At 45.8% G+C, this 17,304-nt stretch overlaps 1 protein-coding gene across 1 annotated transcript in view; it reads left to right on the top strand.

The window, feature by feature from the left end:
* Positions 1 to 664: 664 nt before the first annotated feature.
* LOC143960835 (olfactory receptor 13G1-like) overlaps positions 665 to 17,304 on the top strand; it is a 29,558-nt gene continuing 12,918 nt past the window's right edge. The window contains exon 1 of the mRNA XM_077469776.1: positions 665 to 1,221. Within this exon, the coding sequence (XP_077325902.1) occupies positions 1,179 to 1,221 (43 nt within the window). The 5' untranslated portion in view covers positions 665 to 1,178. The remainder of the gene's footprint in view (positions 1,222 to 17,304) is intronic.

Below are 17,304 nucleotides of genomic sequence, written 5' to 3'. Positions count from 1 at the left end.
AGGCTGTCCACAAGGTTTAGACGTGTGTCTATGGGAATGTTTGACCATTCTTCCAGAGGTGAATTTTGAGGTCAGGCACTGATGTGGACGAGAACTCGCTCACCCATGTCTTTATGGACCTTGATTTGTGCACAGGTGTGCAGTTATGTTTGAGCAGGAAGGGGCCATCCCCAAATTGTACCCACAAAGTTGGGAGCATGAAATTGTCCAAAATGTCTTGCTATGCTGACGCCTTAAGAGTTTCCTTCCCTGGAACTAAGGGACCAAGCCCAACCCCTGAAAAACAACCCCGCACCATAATCCCCCCTCCACCAAATGATTTGGACCAGTGCACAAAGCAAGGTCCATAAAGGCATGAATGAGCAAGTTTGGGGTGGAGGAACTTGACTAGCTTACACAGAGTCCTGACCTCAACCTAATAGAACACCTTTGGGATGAATTAGAGTGGAGACTGCAAGCCAGGCCTTCTCATCCACATCAGTGTCTGACCTCACAAATTTTGCTTCTGGAAGAATGGTCAAACATTCCCATAGACACACTCCTTAATGTTGTGAACAGCCTTCCCAGAAGAGTTGAAGCCGTTATTCCTGCAAAGGGTGGGTCAACTCAATATTGAACCCCACGGACTAAGACTGGGATGCCATTAAAGTTCATCTGTGTGTAAAGGTAGGTATCCCAATACTACTGGTAATATAGTGTATGTACAACTGAGGTGTTATAAGCAAAAAGTAAATACCAATTGACCAAACTATTATTTATAATAGTATCTATATACTATTTTGGTTATGCTTAGAAATGTATTCTGTATAGTTTTTATAACATAATAAATTAAAATTGTGTTGTTGTCTCAGTAGAAAACCCATAATGCTCTAAGAATTCTGTAGATCTAGGAGTTGGTATTTATTTGAGAAATAAAATTTTTATAAAAATGGTTAAAAATAAATACCACTGAAATGTTATAAACAAAAATTAAAATTAAAATGGACCAAAACAGTATCTATATTTTATTTTGACTTTAGTATATAAATATATTATGTATAGTTGCCTTCTCAGATAATATTTTCCTTTAAAAAAAAAAAAATTAACTGAGGAATATTTGTAGTCACTCTTATGAGACTTAACTCACCAGGTGCTTAGGGAAATCTTCTCACATAGTATATATAAATGTGCTCTTCCTAATGATAATAACTATTTTGAACATGAGAAGAGGCGTTATTGCAGGTACAGTACAATTTAAAAAAAAAAAAAAAAACAATATTTATTACTTTCTGCTATAAATCATACCCAATAAAAAAATATATTAAAATCTAATATAGATATATACTTCCTCAGTTTAGGTCAAAATGTATTCTGTTACATATTTTTTTATTTAAAAAATGACAATAAGCGTATATTTATTGGTTTGCACAAAAGTTATAGCGTGTACAAAACCCTTTTAACACTTTTTTGGGACCAGTGACATTATTACAGTAGAATTATGACAAATAGAAGAATGACCCAACAGCTAAGAGTGATCCAATAGCAAAATTAAATCAAACAGTGAAAATGAATTATGCAATAAAAAGTCCAGTAACATAAATAATCCAGTGAAAATGCTCTGTGATTCCGATGGATCTTCACTACCATCCAACACCTTAAAAGGTGATCTTGTGAATTAACACCATCACCAAAGGCTAAAAAAGGGCTTGCTTACCGGATCAAATGGACCTCTCATTACAAAAGGTCAAAAAACGCTTGTGGCTCCATACCCAGCCAGGGCCTTTAAATCCAGTCACTCTTTTAAATAAGGGAAATCAATAATCCTCATAAGGTGATCATAATAGGACCCCAAAATAAAGAAGACTCCCAAAATCTTCAGAGCTTTAATAAACTATCCTCAGCCGGCACATCATGATCCTATGTACACGCACTGCTTCTGGCTTCACTGAGGAGAGTTTATTAACGGAAAGGATTTACCCCCTTAATGACCAGGCCTTTTTTGCGATACAGCCTGTGTCGTAACTGACAATTGTGTGGTTGTGTGACATTGTACCCAAACAAAACGTATGGGTTTTTTTTCCCACAAAAAAAGCTTTCTTTTGGTGGTATTTGATCATTTTTTGTGCTATAAACCAAAAAAAAGCATCAATTAAAAAAATAAAAAAATAAAACAATATTATTTACTTTTTTCTATAATAAATATCCCCAAATAAATACATAAAAAATTGATTTCTTCCTCAGTTTAGGCCGATATTTATTCTTCTACATATTTTTGGTAAAAAATATTGCAATAAGCATATATTGATTGGTTTGTGCAAAAATTACAGTGTCTACAAAATAGGGAATAGATTTATGGCACCTTTATTATTATTATTTTTTTTAACTAGTAATGGCAGTGATCTGTAATTTTTAGTGGGACTGAGACATTGATCAGACATCAGGCAGATCGGACACCTAGCTGACATTTTTGACACTTCTTTGGGAACCAGTGACATTATTGCAGTAATCAGTGCTAAAAATGTGCAATGTTATTGTACTAATGAAAAAAACGTGAAAAAATACCGCTCTGTCCCTTGAAAAAATAAATAAACAGCAGTTAGCTGAGCAAAAAGACAGTTGTAAATTGAAACAACAAATAAAAGTGCAGCGCTAATAGAACGGCCTCTGGATAAACTAAGACTATATAGTGATCATGTGAATCTCAAACATATATTCAAATATGTGAAAATGCATGATTAAATGAGTCGACAGTGAAAATAAAATGTGTACATAGGATGAACGTGAAGTCCACAGATAAGGGAATCAAATGTGTGAATGGGTCCAGACACATAGATTGAATTTTCATAACATCCTCATGGCATCAAAGATGAAGACAAGTAAAAAGAAAGTTGCAAGTAGATTATCGACGACCATTTGGATGAAGGCTTACCAGAGAGCATGGACTCAAAAGGACATACGCCTGATGAATCAACAAAGCTTGTGGTGAAGTACACCAAGCGATAAGGGCATCCGTGTAGGCGACCTCTGGCTTGGAAGTTAGGTGTTCCTATGATCCTTCGATGGCTCTCAAGGGCAGTGACCCACGGCACAGGGTAGTCAATCAAGGAGCGGGTTGGATAAACTCTGAAGAGTGGGTCACCTTCTGGCTTGGCAAGATGGCGCCGGAGCGTGGAGGGAAGGGGTTAACATCACGGGCAATCAAGGGGTTAAAGTGATTGTAAAGCTTCAATTTTTTTCAAAATAACAAACATGTCATACTTACCTCCACTGTGCAGGTCCTTTTGCACAGAGTGGCCCTGTTTCTAGACTTCTGGGGTCCTCCGTGGCTCTCGCGACTCCTCCTCGCATCACATAACCTCCTAGGAGAATCGCTTTCTTCCGGGTGGTTACCTTGCAGGCGCGTTCCCAAGTCCAGCATTCGGCGTCCATAGACAGTTTACCCATCTTCTGATGGCTACTTCCATCAATATAATACACCATGTCACAAAGCTCAAATCATCTCAAACTGGTTTCCTGAACATGACAATGAGATCACTGCACTCCAATGGCCTCCACAATCACCAGATCTCAATCCAATAGAGCACCCTTGGAATGTGGTGGAATGGGAGATTCACATCATGGATGTGCAGCCAACAAATCTGCAGCAAATGCATGATGCTATCATGTCAATATGGACCAAAATCTCTGAGAAATGTTTACAACACCTTGTTGAATTTATGCCACAAAGTATTAAGGCAGTTCTGAGGGCAAAAGGGGGTCAAACTCGGTACTAGCAAGGTGTACTTAAAAGTGGTTAAAGTGGTGGGTGAGTGTAATTGTACACAGAAAGAATATTTAATGTATTAAAACCCAAATACATCCAAAACATTTATTTTAGCTTTGAATGGAGTATGGAAGGGCCGGAACTCTTCAGGTTTCTGGGGTGGTAATGAACTAGGAGCAGAAAGAAGACAGAGGTGAGGAAGGCTGACTTAAAAAAAAAAGGGCTAAAGCTTGAGGCACAAGGTACCCCAAAAGGACAGATAAAAATGACACATATGCTACATATGGAGCAGCAACATATTTTGTAGACAGGATAAAAATAGATTCAGAGAAAAACACACAATGGGACAGGACTGAAGGAAGGAGGAAATAGTCACAAAGCCGGAATAAACCTAGGGAATAGGACCAGAAAGCTATTGTTAAGATAAACTGAACAGAGCAAGGCTAACAGAAGACAAGAAGGCAAAAAAATCAAGAATAGGAGTCACAGGAAACACAGGAACAGAAGCATTAGATCCACAAAAAACAATTATGGGTATCAATATTAACTAATTGGTAAAAAAAAATTATTTTATCCTCTTTCTGGCCACATAATAACCCATATATATAGTTACATAGTAGGTGAGGTTGAAAAAAGTCTATCAAGTCCAACCTATGTGTGTGATTATATGTCAGTATTACATTGTATATCCCTGTATGTTGCGGTTGTTCAGGTGCTTATCTAATATTTTTTTTAAACTATCGCTGCCCCCCCCCCCCGCTGAGACCACCGCCTGTGGAAGGGAATTCCACATCCTTTCCATTCTTACAGTAAAGAACCCTCTACGTAGTTTAAGGTTAAACCTCTTTTCTTCTCATTTTAATGAGTGACCACGTGTCTTGTTAAACTCCCTTCTGCAAAAAAGCTTTATCCCTATTGTGGGGTCACCAGTACAGCATTTCTAGACTGAAATCATATCCCCTCTCAAACGTCTCTTTTCCAGAGAGAATAGTTCAGTGCTCGCAACCTTTCCTCATAACTAATATCCTCCAGACCCTTTATTAGCTTAGTTGCTCTTCTTTGTACTCGCCCCATTTCCAGTACATCCTTCCTGAGGACTGGTGCCCATAACTGGACAGCATACTCTAGGTGCAGCCAGACCAGAGTCTTGTAGAGCGGGAGAATTATCATTTTATCTCTGGAGTTGATCCCCTTTTTAATGCATGCCAATATTCTGTTTGCTTTGTTAGCAGCAGCTTGGCATTGCATGCCATTGCTGAGCCTATCATCTACTAGGACCACCAGGTCCTTTTCCATCCTAGATTCCCCCAGAGGTTCTCCCCTCAGTGTATAGATTGCATTCATATTTTTGCCACCCAAATGCACTATTTTAAATGTTTCTACATTAAACCCCGTTTGCCATGTAGTTGCTTACCCCATTAATTTGTTCAGATCTTTTTGCAAGGTTTCCACATCCTGCGGAGAAGTTATTGCCCTGCTTAGCTTAGTATCGTCCGCAAATACAGAGATTGAACTGTTTACCCCATCCTCCAGGTTGTTTATGAACAAAATAAATAGGATTGGTTCCAGCACAGACCCCTGGGGGACCCCACTAACCACCTCTGACCATTCTGAGTTCTCCCCATTTATCACCACCCTCTGAACTCGCCCCTGTAGCCAGTTTTCAATCCATGTACTCACCCTATGGTCCATGCCAATGGACCTTCTTTTGTACAGTAAACGTTTATGGGGAACTGTGTCAATTGCTTTTGCAAAATCCAGATAAACCATGTCTATGGGCCTTCCTTTAGCTAGATGGCAACTCACCTCCTCATAGAAGGTTAAAGGATTGGTTTGGCAAGAACGATTCTTCATGAATCCATACTGATTACTGCTAATGATACTGTTCTTGTTACTAAAATCTTGTATATAGTCCCTTATCGTCCCCTCCAAGAGCTTGCATACTATTGATGTTAGGCTAAATGGTCTGTAATTTCCAGGGATGTATTTTGGGCCCTTTTTAAATATTGGTGCTACATTGGCTTTTCTCCAATCACCTGGTACCATTCCAGTCAGTAGGCTGTCAGTAAAAATTAGGAACAATGGTCTGGCAATTACTTGACTGAGTTCCCTAAGTGCCCTCGGATGCAAGCCATCTGGTCCCAGTGATTTATTAATGTTAAAGCGGGAGTCCACCGGGACTCCGCGTTTTTTTTTTTTTTTTTAAAGCCAGCAGCTACAAATACTGCAGCTGCTGACTTTTAAAATAGTGACACTTACCTGTCCAGTGCGCCCGCGATGTCGGCACCCGAAGCCGATCTCTAGATCGTCTCTCGAGTGCTGCCGCCGCCATCTTGGGTATGGGAATCAGGAAATGGAGCCTTTCGGCTTTATTTCCCGGTTCCCTACTGCGCATGCGCGAGTCACGCTGTGCAATAAGGACGGTCCCCGCTGCCTCTGGGATCTGTGTGTTTCCCAGCAGGCAGGGGGGCACTTGCGGAAAGGGGCGTAATCTACGCCCCTTTCCGCAGAGAGCTATCCCGGAAGTGGGTGCAGATACCTATACTGTACAGGTATCTGCACCCCCCTCCCCCCTGAAAGGTGCCAATTGTGGCGCCGGAGGGGGGGAGGGTTCTGATGAGCGGAAGGTCCACTTTAGGGTGGACCTCCGCTTTAAGTTTCACAAGTCTAATTTTAATTCCGTCCTCTGTTAACCATGGAGGTGCTTCCTGTGATGTGTGATAAAGATAAACACTGCAGTTTTGTTTACTGAAGCCCCTCAATATGTGTGGAGGCAAATAGGTGGGACTGCCACACATATGAATCCATGGGTGACAGAGCATTCTGTTCTCACACAGTGACAAAACTCTTAAAGTGGTTGTAAATTCTGTTACACCACTTGTACTACAGACAAGCCTATTACTTATAGGTATTGTGAATATCTCCTAAACTTACACAGTTTAGGAGATATTCAGAGTGCATGCAGCCAATGACATCACTTACAGTGCCGGACCTTCAGAGCCCATCATCATCATCAGAGTGACATCATCACGCCCCCAGCCAGTCATGTACCTGGGGGCTGCAAACCCAGAAGGAAGACCGGGTGAAGATGTCAGCTGTCTTACCACTGGGCCAGATTTGCTGGTTGGAAACTGAAGAGTGGGAACTTTGAGTGGAGAGTGAGGCCCGGTTCACACTATTGCGATGCGAGAAACCTGCGAATCAACTGCGGTTCCCGCATCGCACCCGACAGGCACAGCAGTTCACACTGCCATATGCAAACTGTTGGGGGGTACCATTATATGTTAACGACACCCCCATTTCAGCTTGTATATCGCACTGCGAACTGACAGTTCGGACATGAATCGGATCGCATGAACACACATGCGATCCGATTCTGTTCCGAACAGAAAAAAGGGTCCTGTGCATGTTTGCACCAAATGCGGTACAATATCAGCCATACTATCTGTATGGCTGGCATCACACCCACACAGACATCAAATGTAATGTGAACAGCAGTGCGCTGCGCATTACATGCAATGTCTGTCATCACAATTAGGGCCATCTTTAATATTGATTGGACCCAGGGCCAAAATTTTCTTGGGCCTCCCCCCACCCATGCAATTTCCCTCTCCACCTGCTCTGAGACATACAATAAATAGCAGCTAAACTTAAAATCTGTTACAATTGAGTTTGGCTGCCAGTGGTTACAGCATATCATTACTGCTTACTGGCTGGTTGCTAGAGGTTACAGCACACATTAAGGCTCACTGCTTAGTTGCTAGAGGTTACAGCAAATGATTTCTGCTTGTTAATTGGTTGCTAGAGATTACTGTACAGCAATACTGCTCACTGATTGGTTGCTAGAGGTTACAGCACATCATCTGCTCACTGCAGGGGGCATAATATACATATGAATTCCGCCTTTATTTACATATCAATGCCACCAGCCACAGCTATTTACTTAGTAATGCTGCTGCTATTTACATATGAATCATGCAGTTTTATTAGACTCTGTAATGTTTTTTACCTAATTAATTCTATTGATCTTCACTATGTGCAATATGTTTATATATGAATTTAATTTTCTCGATGTATGAACTATGGGATTGATGTTTTTGATGTTGATGTCTTTGATGCCGATAATTTACATGTAAACATAGGGTCTGCAGGTGAGTCATCTGTACACAACAATAGGGCAGAGCTGGGCAGCATTAGTAACAGAACTTCACACAGGACTAAAATTTCAAGGAACAAGGGACAAGGGAATTTAAACCGGGATAGTTGGGAAGTATGAGGCAGCTGCTTTGGGCCCCACAACAATGACAGGGCCCAGGGCAGCTGCCCCTTTTGCCCTGCCTTATAGATAGCCCTGATCGCAATAGTGTGAACCGGCCCTAAAAACCAGTTTTGCTTTTGATTGCTGGTGATTGCTGTGTTTGTATTTTTAGGTTCTTTTTGGGGTCTTTCCTTGCAGCTGTGAGCAGGTTGCCCTTCTGGAAGCTCACATTAGAGATCTGGAGGAGAAAATTGCAACACTGGGCAGAACTGACAAGCTTGAAAGGAATCCACTGCTCACTGAGCAGTTGGCTACAGGCATTAAAGGAAAGGGTGGAGGGGTAGGTCAGGATTATCAGGTAGGAAGATGGGTTAATACAGTTAGAGGGAGTGGTAGGAGCTCACAAAAAAGGAAGGACAGCCCTGGGTTTGAGCACCCTACCAGATACGCCAAGTTGGGTGAAGATGTGGGGAGGGTATCAAGCTCAGAGGGGGCAGCCCTAGATGTCACTGCTCCCCCTAACAGCCAGGAGAGCAGTCCATCTAGTAGGGGTAGTAAGGGGAGTGCAGGTAGGCCTAGACAGTTGGTGGTAATAGGGGATTCTGTAATCAGAAAGACTGATAGAATAATTTGTCGCCAGGATCGCCTCAACCGAAGGGTTTGCTGTCTCCTTGGTGCCAGGGTTTGGTATGTGGTTGACGGGGTTGATAAACTACTGGGAGGGGCTGGGCATGGGCATTTGCTGCCTAGTCCTTTCAATTGGCTCTTAAAGTGCCTCCACCTTCCATATATTCTGTCATTGGTTCCAACATGGACCAATACAGCTGGGTCAGCTGTATGGGTCCTTGTTGGAACCAATGACAGAATATATGGAAGGTGGAGGCACCTTAAGAGCCAATTAACCACTTGCAGACCGGACCATTTTGCTGGTCAAAGACCAGACCACTTTTTGCGATTCGGCACTGCGTCGCTTTAACTGACAATTGCACGGTCGTGCGACGTGGCTCCCAAACAAAATTGACATCCTTTTTTTCCCATAAATAGAGCTTTCTTTTGGTGGTATTTGATCACCCCTGCGGTTTTTATTTTTTGCGCTATAAACAAAAATAGAGCGACAATTTTGAAAAAAACGCATTATTTTTTACTTTTTGTTATAATAAATATCCCCCAAAAATATATAAAAAAACATTTTTTTCCCTCAGTTTAGGCCGATACGTATTCTTCTACATATTTTTGGTTAAAAAAATCGCAATAAGCGATTATTGTTTGGTTTGCGCAAAAGTTATAGCGTTTACAAAATATGGATAGTTTTAATGCATTTTTATTAATAATTTTTTTTTTTTTTTTTTTTTACTAGTAATATCGGCGATCAGCGATTTTTATTGTGACTGCGACATTGTGGGGGACCCATCGGACATTTTTGACACATTTTTGGGACCATTGTCATTTATACAGTAATCACTGCTATATAAATGCAGTGATTCCTGTGTAAATGACACTGGCAGTGAAGGGGTTAACCAGTGGGTGGCAGTGTAGGCGTTAAGTGTTCCTAGGGGTGTGTTACTAACTGTGGGGGGGTTGGGCTTTCATTTAGTGAACACTGATCTCTGCTCCAATCACATGGAGCAGAGATCAGCGTCACTAGTTGCTAGGCAGAATGGAGAAATGCTGTTTATACGGCATTTCCTCCATTCGGCTGCTCTGTGAGACGATCGCGGGGATGCCCGCGGCGATCGAGTCCGTGGGTCCTGCGACCGGACTCACGGGGGTCCCGACCAGCGCGGGAGCGCCCCGCCAGTGGCGCGCTCCCGATGGCAGGGCGGCATTGAATATTGGACGTACCTGTACGCCAATATGCCTGCCCGAGCCATTCTGTCGACGTACATCGTCGTGCGCTGGTCGGGAAGTGGTTAAAAGGATTAGGCTGCAAGTTGAAGAGAAGGACCCCCAAGGTGATATTATCTGAAATTTTGCCTGTGCCATATGCAACACAGGAAAGTCAGGGGAAGATTAGAGAGCTAAATGCATGGCTAAAGACCAGGTGTAAGAAAGAGGGATTTGAGTTTTTAGAGCACTGGGCTGACTTTTCATTTTGGGTGCCACCTATATGCTGAAGATGGCTTGCCCCTAAATGGAAGGTGGTCTACTGTGCTGGGGAATAGGCTTGTACAATTCGTTTCGTAACGAATCGAAATTCGGCCGAATTTTGCATCTTTCGGACATTCGGATGCATCCGAATGTCCGAATAAAAAAATAATGAATTACAATGAATACGAAAGAAATATAACAAATAAATTTGAGTGAATTCAACATGATTCGGTAATTCTTTAAAGATCTAATGAAACAAAAGGTCAGCTCAAAGTAAATCTTACAGTCCAATCAGCTAATTAATTTTGTGCCGGAGGTTGGATTACTGGCAAAGTGCATTCCTGAGAACTGAGTTAGAAGGGTGTTGTATTGTATTTGAGCCGAGGAGAAGAGACTGTTAGGACCTGGGACCTCTGGTGTGTCTGGCAGTTACTCTGCTTGCTGAGCCACCTGAAATGCTGGACAGCCCCTTGGACAATTCCTTGAATGATCTTGTCTTGAATCTTGTTTGCCTTGAACCTTGAACCCTTTGCTCCTCCCATGAACTTCCTGATTTAAGCCATGTCTCTGCACTTCCTGGTTGCCAGAATATTGTGCCTTCACCAGCCAATATCTTGCTCCTGTCTCTCCTGCTGCCAAACGTATCCTCGCTATCATTCGTTACCGACATTTGGCTTGTTCCTGGACTACGCTTCTGCTGAATCCCAACCTGCAACTATTTGTTACCGACTTTTGGCTTGTTTCTCAACTACGCTTCTGCTTTATCCCTACCTGCTATATCCGCTACCAGACCCCGGCTTGCTCACCTCCTGGTGGGGCTATCCTGAGGACCGCGACCTGGTACTAACACGCAGCCAAGCCCATCTCCACCTTCAGGAGCTCTGGTGAATACCGGTTAGTGCTTAGACCCCGCACCTCAGGTGAACCCGTGTCATCAGCCAGGGTGACCTGTGTGAATACCTGCTCTGCTGCTATAGCTACTGGCCTCTGAGCCTGACTCTAGACCGTGACAGAGACGTTGTCATTGTGTGTGTTAAAAGATTCAATAAACAAATGACTTTCCAAACTACGAATCATTATCACGAATGTCTATACATAGATACAGTGGTGTGAAAAAGTGTTTGCCCCCTTCCTCATTTCCTGTTCCTTTGCATGTTTGTCACACTTAAGTGTTTCGGAACATCAAACCAATTTAAACAATAGTCAAGGACAACACAAGTAAACACAAAATGCAATTTGTAAATGAAGGTGTTTATTATTAAAGGTGAAAAAAAATCCAAACCATCATGGCCCTGTGTGAAAAAGTGATTGCCCCCCTTGTTAAAACATACTATAACTGTGGTTGTCCACACCTGAGTTCAATTTCTCTAGCCACACCCAGGCCTGATTATTGCCACACCTGTTCACAATCAAGGCATCACTTAAATAGGAGCTGCTTGACACAGTAAGGTCCACCAGAAGATCCTTAAAAGCTACACATCATGCCGAGACCCAAAGAAATTCAGGAACAATTGAGAAAGAAAGTAATTGAGATCTATCAGTCTGGAAAGGGTTATAAAGCCATTTCCAAAGTTTTGGGAATCCAGCGAACCACAGTGAGAGCCATTATCCACAAATGGCGAAGACATGGAACAGTGGTGAACCTTCCCAGGAGTGGCCGGCTGCCCAAAATTACCCCAAGAGCGCAGCGACGACTCATCCAAGAGGTCACAAAAGACCCCACAACAACGTCCAAGGAACTGCAGGCCTCACTTGCCTCAGTTAAGGTCAGCGTTCATGCCTCCACCATCAGGAAAAGACTGGGCAAAAATGGCCTGCATGGCAGAGTTCCAAGGAGAAAACCACTGCTGAGCAAAAAAAACATCAAAGCTCGTCTCAATTTCTCCACAACACATCTTGATGATCCCCAAGACTTTTGGGACAACATTCTGTGGACCGATGAGACAAAAGTGGAACTCTTTGGAAGGTGTGTGTCCAAGTATATCTGGCGTAGAAGGAACACTGCATTTCATAAAAAGAACATTATACCAACAGTAAAATATGGTGGTGGTAGTGTGATGGTCTGGGGCTGTTTTGCTGCTTCAGGACCTGGAAGACTTGCTGTGATAAAAGGAACTATGAATTCTGCTGTCTACCAAGAGATCCTGAAGGAGAATGTCCGACCATCTGTTCGTGTACTCAAGCTGAAACGAACTTGGGTTATGCAGCAGGACAATGATCCTAAACACACCAGCAAGTCCACCACCGAATGGCTGAAGAAAAACAAAATGAATAGTGATGGACGAACTTCCGACGGGACGTTTCGCGAACGCGAAACGCGAACGGGCACAAACGTTCGCGAAAACGACCGTTCGCCGCGGGCTCCATTGACTTCAATGGGAGGCGAATTTCGCAAACCTTTAGGTCGAATTTGCGGCCACGGGGTAATTATTAGGGGGTAGCACGTAGTCCCACCACCTGGACAATAGCATAATACATGTATGAGGTGAATTTGGGATCGATAACTACAAGCATTTTTTTTTTATTTGGGAAATTGTTCTGACAATTCAGGACTATGGAGCTAATGAAGGCAATGGAGGAGAGGGAAGGTCAGGGACCAGGGTAGGCAAACAAGAGGGTGCAGGAGATACAGAGCACTGACAGCAGCACCGTAATACAGAGCACTGACATCAGCACCGTGACATACAGCGCTGACAGCAGCTCCGTGACATACAGCGCTGACAGCAGCTCCGTGACATACAGCGCTGACAGCAGCTCCGTGACATACAGCGCTGACAGCAGCTCCGTGACATACAGCGCTGACAGCAGCTCCGTGACATACAGCGCTGACAGCAGCACCGTGACATACAGCGCTGACAGCAGCTCCGTGACATACAGCGCTGACAGCAGCTCCGTGACATACAGCGCTGACAGCAGCTCCGTGACATACAGCACTGACAGCAGCTCCGTGACATACAGCGCTGACAGCAGCTCCGTGACATACAGCGCTGACAGCAGCACCGTGACATACAGCGCTGACAGCAGCTCCGTGACATACAGCGCTGACAGCAGCTCCGTGACATACAGCGCTGACAGCAGCTCCGTGACATACAGCACTGACAGCAGCTCCGTGACATACAGCGCTGACAGCAGCTCCGTGACATACAGCGCTGACAGCAGCACCGTGACATACAGCGCTGACAGCAGCTCCGTGACATACAGCGCTGACAGCAGCACCGTGACATACAGCGCTGACAGCAGCTCCGTGACATACAGCGCTGACAGCAGCTCCGTGACATACAGCGCTGACAGCAGCACCGTGACATACAGCGCTGACAGCAGCTCCGTGACATACAGCGCTGACAGCAGCTCCGTGACATACAGCGCTGACAGCAGCACCGTGACATACAGCGCTGACAGCAGCTCCGTGACATACAGCGCTGACAGCAGCTCCGTGACATACAGCGCTGACAGCAGCTCCGTGACATACAGCGCTGACAGCAGCTCCGTGACATACAGCGCTGACAGCAGCTCCGTGACATACAGCGCTGACAGCAGCACCGTGACATACAGCGCTGACAGCAGCTCCGTGACATACAGCGCTGACAGCAGCTCCGTGACATACAGCGCTGACAGCAGCTCCGTGACATACAGCGCTGACAGCAGCTCCGTGACATACAGCGCTGACAGCAGCTCCGTGACATACAGCGCTGACAGCAGCTCCGTGACATACAGCGCTGACAGCAGCTCCGTGACATACAGCGCTGACAGCAGCACCGTAAGCAGCCCCAGGAGGAAGTCAGCACAGCACAGGGATGGTGTGATCCCCTCATAATAAGAACCCCCAGGAGGAAGTCAGCACAGCACAGGGATGGTGTGATCCCCTCATAATAAGAACCCCCAGGAGGAAGTCAGCACAGCACAGGGATGGTGTGATCCCCTCATAATAAGAACCCCCAGGAGGAAGTCAGCACAGCACAGGGATGGTGGGAGCCCCTCATAATAAGAACACCCAGGAGGAAGTCAGCACAGCACAGGGATGGTGGGAACCCCTCATAATAAGCAGCCCCAGTAGAAATATGACACCGCTCAACCTCTTCAAAGAGGAGGGTAGGGGCATATAGTACGGTGTGCTTTTTTGGGTCAGGGAAGTGAGCCAAATGAATTAAGAAGGTCTGTGTGCTTGATTCCAAAAATTGTTTATAGACATATACATGGTCTACTGATCACATGTGTTGAATTCCTCCGAGATCCATGCCTCATTCATTTTTAGAAATGTGAGGTAGTTAACACTGTGGTGAGCTAGGCGAGTACGCTTATCGGTCACAATCCCCCCTGCTGCGCTGAACGTCCTTTCGGACAGGACACTGGATGAGGGGCAAGCCAACAGTTCGATTGCAAATTGGGCAAGCTCTGGCCAGAGGTCAAGCCTGCCCACCCAGTAGTCTAGGGGTTCATCACTCCTCAGAGCGTCCACATCGGCCGTTAACCCAATGTAGTCGGACACCTGACGGTCTAGGCGTTCCCTGATGCTGGATCCGGATGACACCTGTCGATGGGTCGGCTGAAAGAATGACCTCATATCCGAAGTCACCAACACATCTTCAAACCGGCCTCTTCTTGCAGGCGCTGTTGGATTGGTACCCGCAAATCCTTCTCTGGGAGTGGGAATTGCTCCTCTGCCAGCGCACGCAAAAGCAGAATGCAGCATTTCTCGAAGCAAGGCCTGGAAGTGCTGCATTCTGACAGCCCTCTGCGACGGCGGTAACATTTCCGCCATTTTGTGTTTGTACCGGGGGTCTAAGTACGTTGCCACCCAGTACTGGTCCTTGACCCTCATGCTTTTTATACGGGGGTCCCTATTAAAACACTGGAGCATGAAGGCCCCCATTTGCACTAAAGTGGAAGCGGTGTGGTGGCCTGGCTCCTGCTCATCATCCAGGATAATGTCGTCCTCTTCATTCTCCTCTCCCCATCCTCGCACAACAGGGATCCCAGAAAGGTTTAAAGCATGCTCTTCTTGCTCCTGCTCATCCGCCCCGGCACCATCCTCCTCTGACTCCTCATCAGACTCCTGTTGTTGACTTGTCTCAGATAGAGTAGCCCCCCCTGGGAATTCATCCAGCATTGCGACTTCCTCATCTTCCCGCTCCTGCTCCTCCACAGCCTGATCAATGACACGACGCAATGCACGCTCCAGAAAGAAGGCATAAGGTACCATGTCACTGATGGCGCCATGGCTGCGACTGACCAGTTTGGTGATCTCCTCAAATGGCCGCAGAAGTCTGCATGTGTCGCGCATGAGCAGCCACTGGCGCGGTGAAAAAAAACCCAGCTCCCCAGAACCGTTTCTTTCGCAGAGTTCATACAGGTAGACGTTAACTGCACGTTTCTGCTGGAGCAGCCTATCAAGCATATAGAAGGTTGAGTTCCATCGCGTCGGGCAATCGCAAATAAGACGTCTGACCGGCAGATGGTGTCGCCGCTGAATGTCAGCAAGGCGAGCCATGGCCGTGTAAGATCTTCTGAAATGGGCCGAGATTTTCCTTGCCTGCCGCAAGATGTCCTGGACCCCAGGGTATTTGACAAGGAATCGCTGCACGACCAAGTTTAAGACGTGTGCCATGCACGGCACGTGCGTGATTTTGCCCTGTTTCAATGCGCTAAGCAGATTGGCACCGTTGTCACACACCACTTTACCAACTGTCAAATTGAGCGGTGTTAGCCACTCATCTGCCTGTGAACGCAAAGCTGAAAGGAGTGCCGGGCCAGTGTGGCTCTTTGCTTCCAGGCACAACAGACGCAGCACGGCATGGCAACGTCTCACCTGGCATGTGGAATAGGTTCTGGGGAGCTTGGGCGGTGCAGTGGAAGAGACGCTAGCAGCGGAAAAGGAGGAGGCAGCTGAGGAGGAGAGGGAGGAGGATGGAGTAGGAGGAGGAGAAGAAGAGTCAGGCCTGCATGCAATCCGTGGCGGTAAAACCAAATCTACACGGGTGCCACGGGTTACATGCTTGACGGCCGTCAGAAGGTTCACCCAGTGGGCAGTAAAACTGATATACCTTCCCTGCCCGTGTTTGCTAGACCACGTGTCTGTGGTCAGATGTATCTTGGCACCGACACTGTGTGCCAGAGATACATTCACTTGCCGCTGAACATGGCCATATAGCTCTGGGATGCCCTTCTCTGAGAAATACTTCCTTCCTGGGACCTTCCATTGTGGTGTTCCAATGGCCACAAATTTGCGAAAGGCCTCCGAGTCCACCAGTTTATATGGCAGTAGTTGGCGGGCTATGAGTTCTGACAAGCCAGCCGCCAACCGTTGGGCAAGAGGGTTATCCGGCGTCATCATTTTTTTACGCTCAAACATTAGGCCCACGGAAGCCTGCCTTTTTGCAGAAAAATGTGAGCTTGGCGTGATGGAAGGTGGAGTGGAGGACAATTGTGAGGAGAGAGGAGAAGGAGAAGTAGAAGACGAGGCTGGACGGTGAGAGCCTGCAGTGTGGCTTTGTGTGTTCCGTTGCTCCCACTGGGCTCGGTGATGGCTGCTCATGTGCCTTCTTAAGGCGGTCGTCCCTAGGTGAGTATTGGGCTTACCGCGACTAACGCGTTGACTGCAAAGATTGCAGATGGCAACGCTATTGTCAGCAGCGGACACGTTAAAAAAAGCCCACACTGCGGAGCCATGTGCCGGTGTCCTGGGAGCGCCAGATGTGACCGTACATGGTCGATGACTCGCTCCTGATACATTTGCAGTCTGCTTTGTCCCTGCTGTGCAATGTAAGTCATTGCTGCTTCTCCTCCCTATCTGCTGGTCCATATCTCCCTCTGAACTCCCCTCCTCTTCCTCTCTTGTGGGCACCCACGTGACATCACTAGACACGTCATCATCAACGTCACCTTCCCCACCGCTATAAGTAGAGTAGGCAGCAACACCGGGGACCAACCTCCTCCTTGGGCTGATCTGGGTACTGGCGTCAGACTGCTGAGTAGCGCTTGTTGCTACCTCCTCTTCCTGATCCAATACCAAGAGTGGCTGCGCATCAGAAATGTCCTCTTGATATGGATCGGAAAATAATTCCAGTGACTCAAGCGGAAGGTATGTGGTGGTGGTGGTGGTGGTCGTGTTGTTGGTGGTAGTGTCTTTGGGGGTGCACATAGCAGAGAGTGAAGAAGAGGGTGCAGATCGAGAGGATGAGGAGGGTGCAGAAGAATAAGGCTGAGTGAGCCACTCAAC

The sequence above is a fragment of the Lithobates pipiens genome, unplaced genomic scaffold (assembly GCF_037356315.1).
Source record: "Lithobates pipiens isolate NorthernLeopardFrog02 unplaced genomic scaffold, aLitPip1_a1.2 Scaffold_8, whole genome shotgun sequence".
Lineage (NCBI taxonomy): Eukaryota > Metazoa > Chordata > Amphibia > Anura > Ranidae > Lithobates > Lithobates pipiens.
The sequence above is the reverse complement of the archived record's forward strand: the minus strand, read 5'-3'. Positions and strand labels throughout refer to the sequence as shown.